Source organism: Amblyomma maculatum, chromosome 1 (genome assembly GCF_055883805.1).
Source record: "Amblyomma maculatum isolate TAMU_Amacu chromosome 1, ASM5588380v1, whole genome shotgun sequence".
Taxonomy (NCBI): domain Eukaryota; kingdom Metazoa; phylum Arthropoda; class Arachnida; order Ixodida; family Ixodidae; genus Amblyomma; species Amblyomma maculatum.
Window position 1 is genome coordinate 240,482,674 of NC_139344.1, and position 15,692 is coordinate 240,498,365.

The following is a 15,692-nucleotide window of genomic DNA, read 5'->3' on the forward strand; positions in this document are numbered from 1 at the left end:
ATCTGACGGGCCAGCTTGTAGCACCGCCGTACGTGCACCATGTGTCGGGCATTTCCAGTGAACAGTGAGTGTCAGTTCGTTGGGCAGCGGGCAGTTCATGCTCATTGGTGCATAGGTGTGAAGGAATGGTCTAGCATTGTTATGTGCTGCGTTTTGCATTCCCTCGTGTCAATTTGCACTGACCTGCAGGCGGTCCTGGCTTTAGCTGCCTCATGGACATCTCGTCAAATGGGTGAACGCACCCTCACTGGCCTTGTGATCGACTCTGGCGACGGTGTCACCCACTGTATCCCTGTGGTGAGCATTGTGATTGACATTGCCTGTCATGGTTGCTTGCTTAGTGCTGTGTCGGTGCTTTGCCATCTATTGACAAATTTTGTACTGTGTTGTTTGGAATGCGAAATTAATGCTTTGGCTAAGAAAGTTAAAAAAATGAATGAATACTACTGTGGTAATTCTAGGTGAACTTACCCTTACCTCCAATAATAAAAGCACTCAGTCCACAACTATAATTCTATGTTAGTGACAAGTCCACTTGTCGAAACGTTGGCTCGGCCTGTGAACTGGGGCTTCTTCCTCTCTACGTAAATAAAAAAACTAGCGCAAATAACACACCAACTAGCCCAGCTTTCTGCTTTGACTCCCCCTCAACCCTTGTTCAGCGCTCTTTCATACAGTGTAGCCATCTTCTTCCTCTCGTTCTACCTGGATCCTTGTTATGTTATCTGTTTCAGTTGCGATTCTATTGTGCTTCGAGGTTTCTCTAAATCTGCTGCTAACATTGCTGATAAGGCAGGATCTTAGTAATTTGGGGCAGGGCTCTTGGAACATTAAAGGCAATGAAAACCTGCAGTCTTAATCAGTTTTCAAAATATTCACTATTTTCAATCCTTTCTTTACAGAAACAATAGAGAAAAAAAACCACCAATCAGAAAACTATCAGTAGCGTGTGGCTAGGCAATATACGGTATCAAGGAATACAACATAGGGGCTTCTTTTTTTATTACCGCAATATTAGCCGCTTTACAACTTGTGGAAGTTTGATGTTGGGAAAAGTGATTTATGAGCCATTTAAATTAGACTGCACAAGGAAAAAAAAAAAAAAAATAGCAAGCATAAATTGAGAATTCTGTTCCCAACATTGTATAATAGTTTAATCACACAGGAGCATGCTATAATGAATCTGCTCTAGATGCGAAGACTTTTCTTCAGGGCAGACATATACAATCTTTTTCGAAAGTTTAGAGTCCAGAGGGTTTGCTTCTAAGTCGTGTAGTGGGAGTCATTTATCATTCGTGGCAGTTCTCACTGGAAAGGGTAGGGTAAAAAATCTTCTCTTCAGGAGGTCAGGAACCCAGGAAATGCAGTACAAGCAACAGGGCATAACTCAGAAGCAGACCCCCTGGGCTCTAAAATTCTGACAGAAACTGTACCTTATAAAGCTTGATTGACTGTTAATCAACCAGGCTTCTCTAATCAACTTTTTAATAATTGATTTTAAGTTGCATTATTATGGTGATGTTCAAGGTTGTCAATGTCAAAGGTGAGTCCCATTTTTCAATTATTTTTAAAGGATGATTAATGTCAGGGTGCGCACAGGGGCTTGAAAACCTTGAATACCATTGAATTACGGAAGTCTGTTTTCAAGGCCCTTAAAAACCTTGAATTTATGACTGGTCCTTGAAGATTCTTGAATTCCTTGAATACTAAATTTGAACTGGTATTTTTCGTCATGAAAACGTTTTTGTTGCTAAACTTTTATTCTTGACTGAGTTCTGAATGAACTGCGGGGAAGGAAACGTATCGATTTTTAGCCTATTTAGCGCATTCTCGTTAGGCGGCTGGCAACACTGCAGTGGGCGCGCGGCTGCGTCGTCCCATCGCTATTGCATCGCCATCACTCACAGAGCCCAACGTTTTTAGATAGGTTTACCGAGCCGTGCGGCCGTGTCTACGCTGGCGTTGCCCTAGTGCTTGCATTTTTGGAATGAGCGTGGCTTCTGCCTGTCAGCGCACGTGATATTTTCATATGTGACACAATGCCCGGAAAGAGCAAGTTTCAGGCTACGTGGCTCCACCATGACTAATACAAGCAGTGGATTGCACCTGATACAACGAGTCCGCATCGGGCTAAGTGCAAGCTTTGCGGTAAAACTGTGGATGTGACTGCCATGGGTGAATCCGCTTTAAAAAGTCACATGAAAAGCGGCAAGCATATTGGCGCAATGAAGGTAGCGCAAGGGAGCGCGTTGAAAAGGTACCTGACGCCGGTCGCGGTAGAGCAGTCTACTAGCGCGTGTTCCTCGCAGTCGCCAAGCCTAAACGATGCTTGCAAAGCGCACGAGCTTGTCACTGACGCTGAAATTCTTTGGACTCTGAAAGTTGTGACATCCCACTTTTCGTATCGGTCGTCATCCCAAGCAGGGGAGCTATTTCAGCGCATGTTTCCGGACAGTGAAGTGGCAAAGGCGTTTTCTTGTGGTGAGAAGAAATGCGCCTATATGACGTGTCACGGTCTCAGGCCTTTCTTTCTTTCAGCATTGCAGCGAGAAATAGAACAGTGTGAATTCTATGTCGTACTGTTTGACGAGTCGGCAAATGACTTTCTGCAAAGTAAGCAAATGGATGTGCACGTGAGGTGTTGGGACTCTGCTCACCAAGTGACGACCAGGTATTACACCTCTGTTTTTATGGGGCATTCCACAGCCGATGACATTCAGGAAAAGTTGCTAAGCGCCCTCGAGCCTTTGCCTCTTGCCAAGATTCTTCAGATATCGATGGATGGGCCCAATGTCAATCTGAAGTTCTTCAAAGGTCTTCAAGAGCACTTGCAACAAAACCACCAAGTTCTGTGTGTGGACTTAGGCACTTGTGGGCTACACACAGTGCACAATGCTTATAGGGCTGGAGTTTCAGCGACTAAATGGGGACTTGACTGCTTGTTGTCTAGTCTGAGTGCAATTTTTGAAGGTGCTCCAGCACGGAGACAGGACTTTTCGGCAGTTACAGGCCAAGATACCTTTCCTCTTAAGTTTGTCGCCCACCGGTGGGTGGAGAATGTTTCTGTAATTGAGAGAGCGTTGCTGTTGTGGTGTGACATGAAAAAATACATTGAGGCTGCTAGAAAAAAAGAAGTCAACCTGCCAAAATGTGCATCGTTCAATAACTTGTGGGAGTTCTGCTGTGATGCTTTGCTGCCAGCAAAGTTGATTTTTGCCTTATGTGTGGCAATGGCACTGAACCCTTTTCTGGTAGAGTACCAGACAGACAAACCAATGGTTTTTTTCCTTGCAAGGGATTTAGGAACTGTTCTCAGAAAGCTGCTGACGAAGTTTTTGAAATGTTCGATCCTGTCTGCCAAAGGGATAGTGGGTCTGCTGAAGATCGACACTGATAATGCCGAGAACCATGTTCCACTTGAAAAGGTGGATATAGGCTACAAAGCAGAGCAAGTTCAAGAATTCTAAAGTGAGCTCAAAGGACGTGTTTCAATTCGGGATGGAATGTAAACAGTTTTTGATCAGTGCCACAAAGAAAGTTCTAGACAGAAGCCCCTTGAAGTTTGCATTTGTTAGGGGCCTTTCTTCACTAGACCCACGACAGATGTGCTCGAAGCCAGAGGAATGCCTTGCAGGTTTCAGAAAAGTGTTGGACACCCTCATCACTGCAGGTAGAATGGCTGATCACCTTCGAGACACTGTGCTGGCCGAGTACACGGAGCTCCTGCACGAGCAGAAACATCAGCTTAGACAATTTGACAAGTGCGCTGACAGACTGGATGAATTTTACCCTGATCTCTTGAAGTTCAGTTCAACCTACTCGAAGTTGTGGAGCATTGTGAAACTTCTGCTTGTCCTCAGTCATGGCCAGGCAACTGTCGAGCGTGGATTCAGTGTAAACCGACAGGTGTGCGTTGAGAATCTGAAGGACCTTTCATATGTTTCACAACGGATCGTGTGCGATGCGGTTGAGAAAGCAGGTGGTGTTCTAAACATTCCAATCACCAAGGAACTGAGGATCGCTGTTTCAGCTGCAAGGCAAAAGTATGGAGCATACTTGGAAGCCCAGAAAAAGCAGGACCTTGAAGCTTCAAAGCAGAGAAAAAAGCACTGCATTGAGGAAGAGCTTGATGCAATGAAAAGAAAGAAAAAGAAGCTGGAATTGACAATTGATGATCTCATGGCATCTGCAAATGCCTATGCTGATAAAGCAGAGGCACAAAACAATGTGACACACATTGTAAAGTCCAATAGCCTCAGAAAGACTGCCAAAGACAAGAGTGAGGAGCTACATGCCATCAAGCTCCAAATTCAACAAAAGCTGCTGGAGCTCCTCTGAAGTAGCCCTGAGGAGCTGCTTCCTAAGGATTTTTTTGTTTTGTGCAGTTGAAGCAGTGGACAATATTTTGTGAGGGTATAGCAAATAACCAACAATTTTATAAAACTAATTTTTTACTTTTCTGCGGGATATGACCAAACTTTCACTGTGATATTTTGTGAAGCTATATTTAATTTTTTTCTGTGCAATAGAAGTAAATCTGCGTAGTGATGTTTTTTTTCTTTGTGGAATAAATATTTCAGACGTTTTGAGAGCACTGTTTGAAGATCTTTGACATGGAAAAAAAAATTAAGCCCTCGAAGAGGGCCTTGAAAATCCTCCTATGGGGGCTTGAAATTCCTTGAATATCCTTGAATTTTTTTCTTTGCCACCTGTGCGAACCCTGAGTGTGCAGCGTGGTGAACGCTGAGTCTGCTGTCCCATAGGAACACGAAGAGGAGTTTTAGGGTGCGTTCAACTTTATTTAAAAAAAACAACAAAAAAACATCTATCTGTTCGTGTGTCTCGTCTCGTTGGAAGAGGAGAAAAATGAGCAGGTGCCTTTGGCGGGTGCGATCGCTTGCGATGGGGGTGCCTAGGGAGGCATGAGGGAGGCAGGCAAACGTGACGGTATAGCCGGTTTTGTCAGAGCTTTCACAGGAGGCCGCTAGGTGCGGCGATTTGAGAAATGTTCATTAAAATGCTTACTTTCCGCTCATTTTTGTTTGTAGTGTGTGCTGTTTTGGTCACCCTCAATGCGATAGCTGCCATCTGCGCTAGAAATCTCGGCGGCAATTTTTTAATTTTTATTCAGTATACCTTTAATAAGAAGTGTGGTTTGTAATACGCATACTTTCCAACCCTCTTAATTTTTTTTCTGAGCTTTCCGGTTTTACAACCACTTCCCCTGGAGTCCTCCACTACGGTGTCTCTCATAGCCTGAGTGGCTTTGGGACGTTAAACCCCACAAACCAACCAACCATTCTCTGATAAGTTCATATCCCGCCAAAGGTTTTTACGAAACCAGCACTGCTAAAATTGTAGCCGCAACCTAAGCATCAGCATATAGGTTGCACTATCATAATTGCCATCATTGGCTATGCAGCTGATCAAGATAAATCAAGCTGAAGCCAAAGTAGCTGGAGATGTTTGCATTTCATGTTTGTTGTTGCAGCTGCTTGTATGGTTAGGGTTGGCTAGGCCATCTGTGTGCAATGTAAAGTTAGAAATCTCATGTGTTTGAATTCGTGGTGCTATGAAAGCCCTAGAATAGGTATTTGCAGAAGCTTTTGCAATCTTTTACTAATAAATTTCTGTGCTTCTTGATGTCGAGGAAAGGGGAACATCTCAGTGTGGCGTCAGCATGTCTCATGGCTTCAAGATTGATTTGAAACTGAAACTAGAACTAAATTCTGTTTGTCAATGTGCAGCAGAGCATGTGCAGCTGCTGAAGGGCCATTAGTCTGGACTATGCTTTGAGCAAAACTACAACAGATTTTTGAGGCAGGCAAAGTTCCATGCAAAAGGACTCATTGGACACTGCCTCTCTCCTATTAGCTGGAATAAAAAAATAGGCCAGTTTGGCAAGTGTGAATATGCAGTGTCGAAAATGTGCATAGCTTAAGTTGACATTCCTACATGCATAATGATATACAGTCAAACCCGGATATATCGAATTTTGGTTATATCGAACTCACGGAATATCCCCTTTAAAATCCCATGTAAAAGTATAGGAAAGCCGCGTCATATATCGAACTCAATTTCACCGGTCGTTCGATATATCGAACTCCGCACCACGCACTGAAAAGTGTGCCTTCCCCAAAGACGATCGCACCTCACTAGGCCGTTTGCCGCGTGACGTTTTCAAGCCATGCGTGGAAGGAATGAGAGGGGACAGTTCGGCTAGGGCAGCGCCGCGCACTATCCCCAAAGGCGCGCGCATCTGCGGTTATCATTTCCCGCGCGCCAGCACGTGACGTTTGCAAGTCATGTGTGTGAATGAACCAGAGAGAACCAGTGGGAACTAAAGGGGAAAAATGCGATAGAGCGAAGCGCAAGGGTGTTCCCATTCTTTTGCCGAGCTCTCTCTCTCCTTCCTCCCTCCCAGCCTTTGTTCGCCGTAACACGCGCTACGCATGCGCCAAGCCAGCTCAGCCCGTTTGCAGACAGAACGTTGGACGCTTTCTCCAGCGTGCGTTGCGAATCCTCTGCGCACGGCGGCTGACCTGACGTGACTACGGTGCCTGCGGACGTTAAGAAGCGGCAGATCTCTCTCTCTCTCTCTCTCTCTCTCTCTCTCTCTCTCTTTTTTTTTTACGAGAGTCGTCCATTCTTATTGTTGCGCTGTACGCGCGCCGTAGCGTAAGGTATGGCGGCTGCGGATGTGAAGAAGCGTTTTTTTTTTCTTTTTTTTTTTTTTTTTTTTTTTTGCGGGAGATTTTTTTTTTTTTTCTTGCATGTATGAATCAACGAAAGCACGCGGTCAGCTGCGATCATGACACTGGCTTTTAGCATTTTTCGCTTCAAAACAGCATTCAGCTATCACGCTTTCCAATGATTTTGTGGCAGTGGACTACGCCCGCCGTGATAAATCGAACCAGCCATCACGGGCACTATGCCAAGTTCGCTCCCCGCCACCGCAGGAGCTATCAAAAGATAAACACGCCGTGACGTTATCGCTGGGCAGCATCTTGGCACGCTGCCAAGAGATGTGCTGTGGATGAGACGACCGAAACAGAGTGGCACGCGCCATCGACATGCAAGCGAAAACGCTCGCGATTTCTGCCGCCGCGACAAAGAAACTGTTTTGAGTTGCCGCGGTGTCTCGAGCGGCGAGAGGGACGCAGTTCCAAGTTGGAAATTTTTTGCTCTGTCACTGCCGCTCGTCGCTGAGATCGCTCAATCGCTTGCATGTGAGCGAGCTGGCCTTAATGCTTTTTTTTTTTTTTTTCCAATTCTCGGGTGCAAAATTGGAGGGTGGGTTCATTATGGGAGTGGGTTGATTACGCGACAAATACGGTATCGTTTTCCGTCACAAGTCAATTTCTGTATATCGAATTATCGATATATCGAACTATTTCGCGATCCCCTTCGAGTTCGATATATCCGGATTCGACTGTATAGTGGCGACATTATGAATGGTAATGTTGCCAAAGTCATGTCAACCACTCCCACATTATTAAACACACAAACCGAATCTTTATTTGATGCATAAGAAATGCAGTAGATGCGATTTTATGAATGTGCAATGTTGGAAAGCCAACTCAGCCAGCTTTCAAATGTATATTTTAATGTCTGATATTTCGTACCACACCGCCCATTAAGAAAATTTAAAAAGAGGGCTCACCTTTGATGTTAAGAGCTTTCAACATTGCAATTGAAATGGAATTAAAGGGGGTTAGGTCATTCTGGTTAACTAATTGTGTAATCATCAAGCTGCATCATGTACATGATGCCCACATTGTTGTAAATCTATGCGAGATAAGTCTGTTCGACTTGTGCAGGTTGATATTGCACAGGCCAGACAGACTTATCTCGTACAGATATTGCAAGTTGCAAATTGTTTGCTTTTCTGTTGGTGTGTGCTTTTGTGGTCTACCTCTGTTAGTGTAGCGTTTGGTGCTTGCAAGCTGCAGTATTTTTGTTTCATTCATCATAGGCTGAGGGCTATGTGATCGGCAGCTGCATAAAGCACATTCCCATTGCTGGACGCAACGTGACCTACTTCATTCAGAACCTTCTGCGTGAACGAGAAGTGGGCATTCCACCAGAACAGTCATTGGAAACTGCAAAGGCCATCAAGGTAAAGGTGTCCTTATTGCTCATACCTTAGTCATTGCGACTCACTGTTGTCTCTCTCCAGGAGAAGCTTTGCTACATTTGTCCGGACATCGCCAAGGAATTCTCTCGGTATGACCAGGAGCCCAGCAAGTGGATAAAAAAGTATGAAGGAGCCAATGCAATCACCAAGCAGAAGTTTAGTGTTGATGTGGGCTATGAGCGATTCCTGGGGCCTGAAATCTTCTTCCATCCTGAGGTTAGTATATTCACTGCGAGATGTGGTGCAAAGTGCTCTAATTGTGGTATGAACGAGCTTTGCGCCATAGTTATAGCAATTCCTGGTGCTTCGCAAGGTGACGACTCTGCTCGATCTAGCTACCAATGACGAGAGTTTGATTTCGTGTGAAAACCAAAGCTTTGCATGAACATGTTACTTTCTGAGGCCTTAAAGGTCCACTGAAAGGGGTCACCAAGGAGGATAAACAACGCCATAACACTGTTAGCTATTGAACCACCCATCATTCTCCCGCAAAAATTTTCGATCTAGCTTCTGCAACACCAGAGATATCGGTGATTAAAAATGACCCTTCCAATTTTCCCTCTCAACTTGTACGTCGAAGGGTAACCGCGAACCCGTGGTTACCCTATGTTACACGGCGGACCAAACCATGGTTACACCACTAACCGCGGTTATCGCAAACCGAGCTTGACGACCTCGGTTTGCGTAGATCGTTAACCGAGGTTATGACTGCGTCTGTTAACGGAAGCTACTCGTCGGCGCCAGAGTGCGTGAAACGTACGAGCGGGTCTGCTTCACAAAGTTATTCATTTGCCCACTGTATCACGTTTCAAGATCGATGTATAGATTATGGTGCCGCTCGACGTCTTCGATTACGGCCGACTGCGCAGCGACTGCGTACTGAAGCCTTGTCTTGCCTGCAGTATCGTTTGAACGGCTTGTTGCTGAGCAGAACGTCACAAAATGCGCGGCCTTAGCTATGAAAGTACACGAGTTTGCAACGCTTGCAGCACGGGATGCCGCGAGCAGGCAGAGGTACGTTACACAATTACCGCGGGGGTGGGGCGCGCGAGCGCGGCGAACGACGGCGCCGTGCGTGACCATCCCTAGTCGTCGCTAGGCCTACATTTTTCCGCTTCGAAGCCGTGGCGGTTGACGCTTTGGAACATGATCAACGCTGTCGTAAATCGTCTACTTATGAAACTGCCTTATAGTGAATCATTTCCTGCCATAGTAAAATAATTATAGGATTAACTCTGCCGATGCATAGCTAGTACGAGCAGATCGGATCAGCTGAAATGCGCCAGCGGCAGCTGGCTTGAGCAGAAACTAGCTTGTATCACGGCTATCGCTCTTACCAGCAATTTGCTGCTGATCAGCGATCCTCACTAGGGCTTCATACTTGATATTCGGCTCAGTATTCCATACGCCAACAAATTTTAGCACGCTTTATTTCGGACATCGGTGCTAACGATCCGCCGTGTCGTTCGCGAACGGTATGCGGGAGGAGGGGCCACAGCGGCGGTGTTTACGGCGGTCGAGGAGGTGCTGCCATCGTGCGGTGCTTGACCGTGCTGTTGACGCCTCGTCGGACGACACTCCGTGCTGGAACTACGTTATATAAATAAGGTATTTGTAAATGCAGCTTCGTTCTGCCGATCCCTGCGTCGCTTCGGTTGTTGTACTTAATGGGCAATGGCCACCTAACCGATAAGGGCGGCGAGCTGTGTAACAGCCTGCACAGAGTTCGAGCAGCGCACGAGCAGACAACTTTCGCAGCTACCAGAAGTGTGTTTATGACGTCATGGCTGCAGTGGCCACAGCGAATGGCAGCTTCTAGCAAGCCTTGCCAGTCAACTTACCCGTGACGTCACGGGTCAAGGAAATAGTCCCATGCGACACCGCCAAGCGACATTCTCTCTGCCCACGAATTTCAAAAAACGCTGTTTTTAAAAATTAATAATAAATTGCTGGCTTTGTTCCAAGGAGTTATACTTTGCGTTAATGCTCAAAAGGATGTATTCTACACACTCAACGCGTTTGTCAGTGCCTTCTTGGGGCCAGTTTCCGTGGACCTTTAATGTCATATAGGAGGCAGTTGTGAAGAAACTTGCACTAACGTCAGGCGCAGCAAACCTGCCCACATAGTACCACCCAAGCCGGACGGACTTATCTCGCATAGATTTAAAACAAAATGGACATCATGTTCAGGGTGCAGCTTGATGATTACACGATTAGTTAATCAGAATGACCTAACCCCCTTGAATTTCATTTCAATTGCAATGTTGAAACCCCTTATCATCAAAGGTGAGCCCTCTTTTTAAATTTTCTGCTCAGTGCTTTTATTTTTCTTTCCTTCTCACTGCCCTTTCACTTTCTTTCTCAGCGGTTTGAGCTGCCTTCATTCATTGTTAGCCTCGCACTCCTAGACTGTGCGTTGGCCCAGGTGTAATCATTACACGGGAAGTAGATGCTCTACCATAACTGTTTTTATTAAAGATAGCTGCACTATAAATGAAAAAGAAAGAATGTACAGTCTATGGAAGGCAAAATCTGATTGCTGTTTCTGTTTACTATATCAAAGTCTACTGTATAGTTAGGTTCTACTGTATTATGAATAAAAAAAAAAAACTACCTTCCATAGCTTAAGAAATACACACGAAAAAAAGACAGAAGATGCATGCGACACAACATATAAAACTGGCGGACATGTCAGCTGTTAGTGTCCACCCAATTTGCACAGTGTACCGAAGTGTGTGTGAGGTTTTTGTGAACACAGCAAATTTTCCATTATGAATGCTTGTCTGAATTCTGGAATACACTGCGCCATCTCTACAGATTGTCATGCAATCGCTTTTGTATTTTGATGTTTGTTCTACGCTTTCATGCATGGAGGTGAATGCAAAGTTGTGCAGCTAATTAGTGAATTCGAACAGCTGTGTTAATATTGACTCCCCCTCTCCCTCTATTTTTTTTTTTTTTGTAGTTCTCAAATCCCGATTTCACTACACCTATTTCGGAAATAGTTGACACATGCGTGCAAAGCTGTCCCATCGATGTGAGGCGCCCTCTCTACAAGGTATGTTATCTACACAATCATGTTGGACTAACGGCAGCGGTTAAGACTTGTGCCTGATTTGGTTATTACCTGATTTAATGCTCTGGTCATCACAGTTGAAATGACCAAGTTTTAACTGTATCAAGTGTACGAATTCTGCATCTATTATTATGCTGGTTCGAAATGTTTGTTAATGTGAGTTGCACTGAGAATGCTTAGCTGATATGCCTGGCTGTGAGAAGGATGTGTGGTGTCTCGATTGCACTCAGTTCTTATCCATCGCAGTTTGGCTGTCACTTTTCTTGCACACATTGTGGCCTCTGCTTACTCCCAGGCGAAGGTGAGATATGTCACGTCAGGTGATCTGTAGTTTCTCTGACAAGAGGTTCATTCTCTGTGCACTCCAGAATGGCTTCAATAAATGCTGCTTGTTGGCTTATTGGTATTTATTTTGCATAGCAATTCCATCTTGTAAGTGTATAGCATCAGACTCTTGTGAACAGCAGTTGTACAGCTGGTTTTTGGATTTGACAGAACAAATTCCTGCAAGGCTTTGCAATAGATTTTAAGGGGTTGTGAGGTTAGGGCTTAGTAATAAGACTTGAGAGCAAAAACTTTGCTCCTGCTACCATTGTGTAGTGCCTGCAAGCTTTCTAGGAATGTGAGCCTTTATTAGAAATCCAAGTTCCCTGCTCAAATTTGTTGAAACATTGCTTGAATTTCTGTTGGAAGCATACATTCCTGCTTGCAGCACAATGGGTGCCTATCTCTCTGCTGCTATGACAACATGCATCATTTGTTTAATGTTGTTACTGCTGGATCTCATGTTCATTGCAGCTAGTGACAGCACACTTGTGTGCTTATATTGGCCAACTCTTGCTTATGATGTGATGAGCTGTGTGTAAGGCTTGCACCAAAATGCGTACACATGCGTGCTCACACAAATTCAGGCGGGCATTCAGTCTTAAATTTTTTTATTAATGAAAAACAAGTTCTTGTGCAGTGGTGTAAGTATGTTGTGTAACATTTTGCCGAGAGCTTGTAAATTTGCTGAAGGAACTAAATGCATGCCACTGGTTTGGCTTGACATTGCGGAATGTGGTAAGGATAAAATTACCATCGTACCTATAGAACTTCAATTGTAGCATTTTGAAGTTGTGGCTTCAGAAACAGGAGTAAACTTCTTTTTCCGTTTCTGAATGGTGCAGCGCCAAAACCCTAGAACTCGAGTTTCATTACAAGCAGGATAAAAGCTATACGCAGCTAATTCATAATTGACTTCATTAATATTTCTTTTTTTATGGTCCTCTCATCCCCTCTGTTAACATGCTGGTAGCACAGTGTGCAAGTTGTGGTGACTACTACTCATTTGTATTTGTTTATATCTAAGTTGTATGCCGATGTTAAAGGTGGTAAGAAGGCAGCACATCCCATAACTAAATGAAAATAAAATATCACCCCCATGCTTTGTAGGTTATGTCACACATGGAGCCCCTTCAACCCCTTCCCCATCCCACCTCCAAATAGAAAATTTTAGAGAAAGCATGCTGAATCTTTCTTTTTCGCGTGGGGAAAGCAGGGGCGTGGGGGGGGGGGGGAAACATCCAATGCATGGTTCATTTGGACCTCTCCCTCCAGTAGCGACCCATAAATATACCTCTAATGTCTGCATGTTTCCTCTGAATATTGTTTGGTTTTTAACACAGGTACACATCTTGCATGGAATTTCTTTCTGTCAATGTCACTTCAGTCTAGCTCTCACTGGTGAAAAAATTGCTGAGCTTTCTTAGCTCCAAATGTTTATGTAAAAAATTTGAACTGGTGAACCTTAACGCTTTCTTTAAGTTGTATGCTTCAAGCTGCATGAGTTGTAGTACGTAATTATTTGTTTGCTGTGGTAACAGCACTGTTTGACTGTAAATAGCACCGCAGTACTTGTATGTGGTATATAAGTGATTACAAAAATTTGTAGCTGTGTAAATTTGTGTGAGTGTTCACAATAAAAAATTAATTTTTGTTTTTTCAGAATATTGTCCTGTCAGGTGGCTCCACAATGTTTAAAGACTTTGGTCGTCGACTGCAGCGAGATCTGAAACGCGTAGTGGATGCGCGGCTCAAGTTCAGTGAAAAGCTTAGTGGTGGACGTATCACGGCAAGTTTGCTTACTTGGTGCCCTTGCCATGGCTTGGGTGGTGTTTTGAACTAACAGTTGCCCTTTGCCCGCAGCCAAAGCCAATGGAAGTTCAAGTGATTTCCCATCACATGCAGAGATATGCGGTCTGGTTTGGAGGTAGCATGCTGGCATCTACGGTAAGTTCTTGTAAAGCATTTTGCTGTGTTGCCGGTTTAGCTATGCTACTTTTGTGCAGTACAATTTAACCCAGATATATCAAGCTCGAAAGGAAATGCGGAATAGTTTTTTATAGTGGAGACTAACTTAAAGGGACCAGGAAATAGAGTGTCGAAACCAGATTCAAATCTGAACCGGTTCTGAACCGAAAACCGGCACCGAACTAGAATTTTTCTGCCATCTTGGAACTGAACTTGAACCGGAACAAATTAGAGGAATCATTCTGAACCAGTTTGTGGTATGGTTCTGACCCACTTTTGGTGGCAACTTACTTTTATTATTTTTTATTTTATCGCTGCTTGTAAAGTGCTCTTCTTGCCTATTTCCAAAGTGCCACTGCACACCGCGAACATCACTACCATATTGAAAAATCATCCCTTGCAAAAAGTTGTCAAGAACAAGTTTAAATGTATTGCTACATGTATACCACTAATCTCTAGTTACCACGGGGTAAGCGGCTTCGTAGGATCGCCGCTGGCAATCAAGTGCTGCTACAGGCGGTAGCAGAAACTTTCCTTAAGAGCTTACAAGCTGAAGATGGAAAGACCAAAACGGTGGCCTTGTGGTAGAGCCCACCTCTCATTTGGGAGGTACCAGGCTCGATCCCTGGTGCCGCCGGATACCCAACGCTTTTTTTTTTCTTTTTTCTCCAGATACCTCAAGGGTTCTTGGGTGAGGGCTTTACATGAGGGGTGGGCAAACAACCTGGTGTTAATAAAACAATGTCTCTATGGCTTTCTTGAAATGGCTACAAGCTTTCCCCGGCCTGGTGCTCGGCTATTTGGGGTGAAATTCTTGGGAAAGTAGTTATAGGTCCAAATAGTTGCTCCGATGGGGCAGTGATCCTTTCCGCCATCGGACAGCGACAAGTCTGCCTCGTGCGGCAAAAGCCCATTATGTGGCCCTTTTTTTTTTTGTTTGAACCAACATTTTTGTTCCATGGCCCCTCTTCCCAAGCATGTCGCCCCAGAAGAGCAGAGCACCAGGCCGGGGGAAATCTTGTACCCATTGGAAGCCGGTGGGTACCCGGCGGCTGAGGGGATCGAACTTGGTACTTCCCGAAAGAGAGCGGGTGCTCTACCACAAGGACCTGCCTGCAAGGACTCGGAGATGGCGGCAGTTCTCTAAAAATTAAAGAAGTCCAGAGCCTGCTTAATACATTTTAAAATTTAAAAGTGCTCATAATAAGCAGAGATTCGAGTGTTTTAAGATTTTGGGAGAAGCAGAAGTTGCAGCGTTCTGAACTGTATTCACAAGCTCCAGTTGCGCTAGCTGTGCCATCTACGCAAATCGATGTTGAGAGAGCATTTTCTGGACTAAAGTATGTCCCCTCTTGTCATTGAACCCGGATGACTTCAGCAAACCTCAAATGTCCTCTTCCTTTGGTCTTTCTATGCTTGCAAATAAAAAGTTGGCAGCATTTACTGAGCACATAACATATTTGTGAGCAGCCATGATGTCATGTGATGCTAGTAAATTATGAGACTAAATATAGCAGTTTAGTATCAAAGTGGTTCTAGAAGAAGGCATATAGTGTGCCCATGCAGATAACCTTGACGCGCATCAAGACGGTGGTTGCATCGCGTCGCGGCCACAGGAGTGAGACTATTCCAGTTTTCTAGTAAATACTATAATGGCTTCAACTCCAATACGTGGTGGAGGAGACTTATGTCAGTGCCTTTCAGGCCACAACACACGGGCGCTTTTCACCTCCATAGAAACGCGAAATGCAAAGGCGTCCGCATGTTGTGAGATATGTAGCCACACATCGTTAGTCTTGGGGTACGCACTTGGTTTGGCCTTGATCTGATTTCGAAGTCCTTTAGTGGGAGCCAGATGAAAGTAGTAGCGGTTTCGCTTTAAAATAAAATTCATGTGAAATTTTACGTACCTGAAAAGCACAGCAGGAAACAATTTTCTTTTTAACTTTCTTTTGGCGTTGGCAGCTTTAATTGGTTATGTGTGCCAGTGAAAATAATAATTGTTTTTCGTCGATCCTGCTCTAATCGCCGGTCACTCATTGTAGACATTTTGGTGAGGTCTCTGCAACCAATAATAATAAGTAGATACAGTCACATCTGACAAAAAAACAATAGATTGACTACTATATAAATTTGCAGCTTTTATTATATACTGGAACGGGAAAGAAAACTCAGTATTAAAAAAGT

The 15,692-nt window shown here is 44.4% G+C and overlaps 1 protein-coding gene and 1 pseudogene across 2 annotated transcripts in view; both read left to right on the forward strand.

The window, feature by feature from the left end:
• Window positions 1–15,692, forward strand: part of Arp3 (Actin-related protein 3) — a 35,642-nt gene that overhangs the window by 6,652 nt on the left and 13,298 nt on the right. For both annotated transcript variants that reach the window (XM_084590692.1, XM_084590693.1), the window contains exons 6-11: window positions 190–297; window positions 7,976–8,119; window positions 8,180–8,353; window positions 11,103–11,195; window positions 13,201–13,326; window positions 13,401–13,484. In XM_084590692.1, coding sequence (XP_084446818.1) covers window positions 190–297; window positions 7,976–8,119; window positions 8,180–8,353; window positions 11,103–11,195; window positions 13,201–13,326; window positions 13,401–13,484 — 729 coding nt within the window. The remainder of the gene's footprint in view (window positions 1–189; window positions 298–7,975; window positions 8,120–8,179; window positions 8,354–11,102; window positions 11,196–13,200; window positions 13,327–13,400; window positions 13,485–15,692) is intronic.
• Window positions 1,138–4,536, forward strand: LOC146206039 (uncharacterized; annotated as a pseudogene).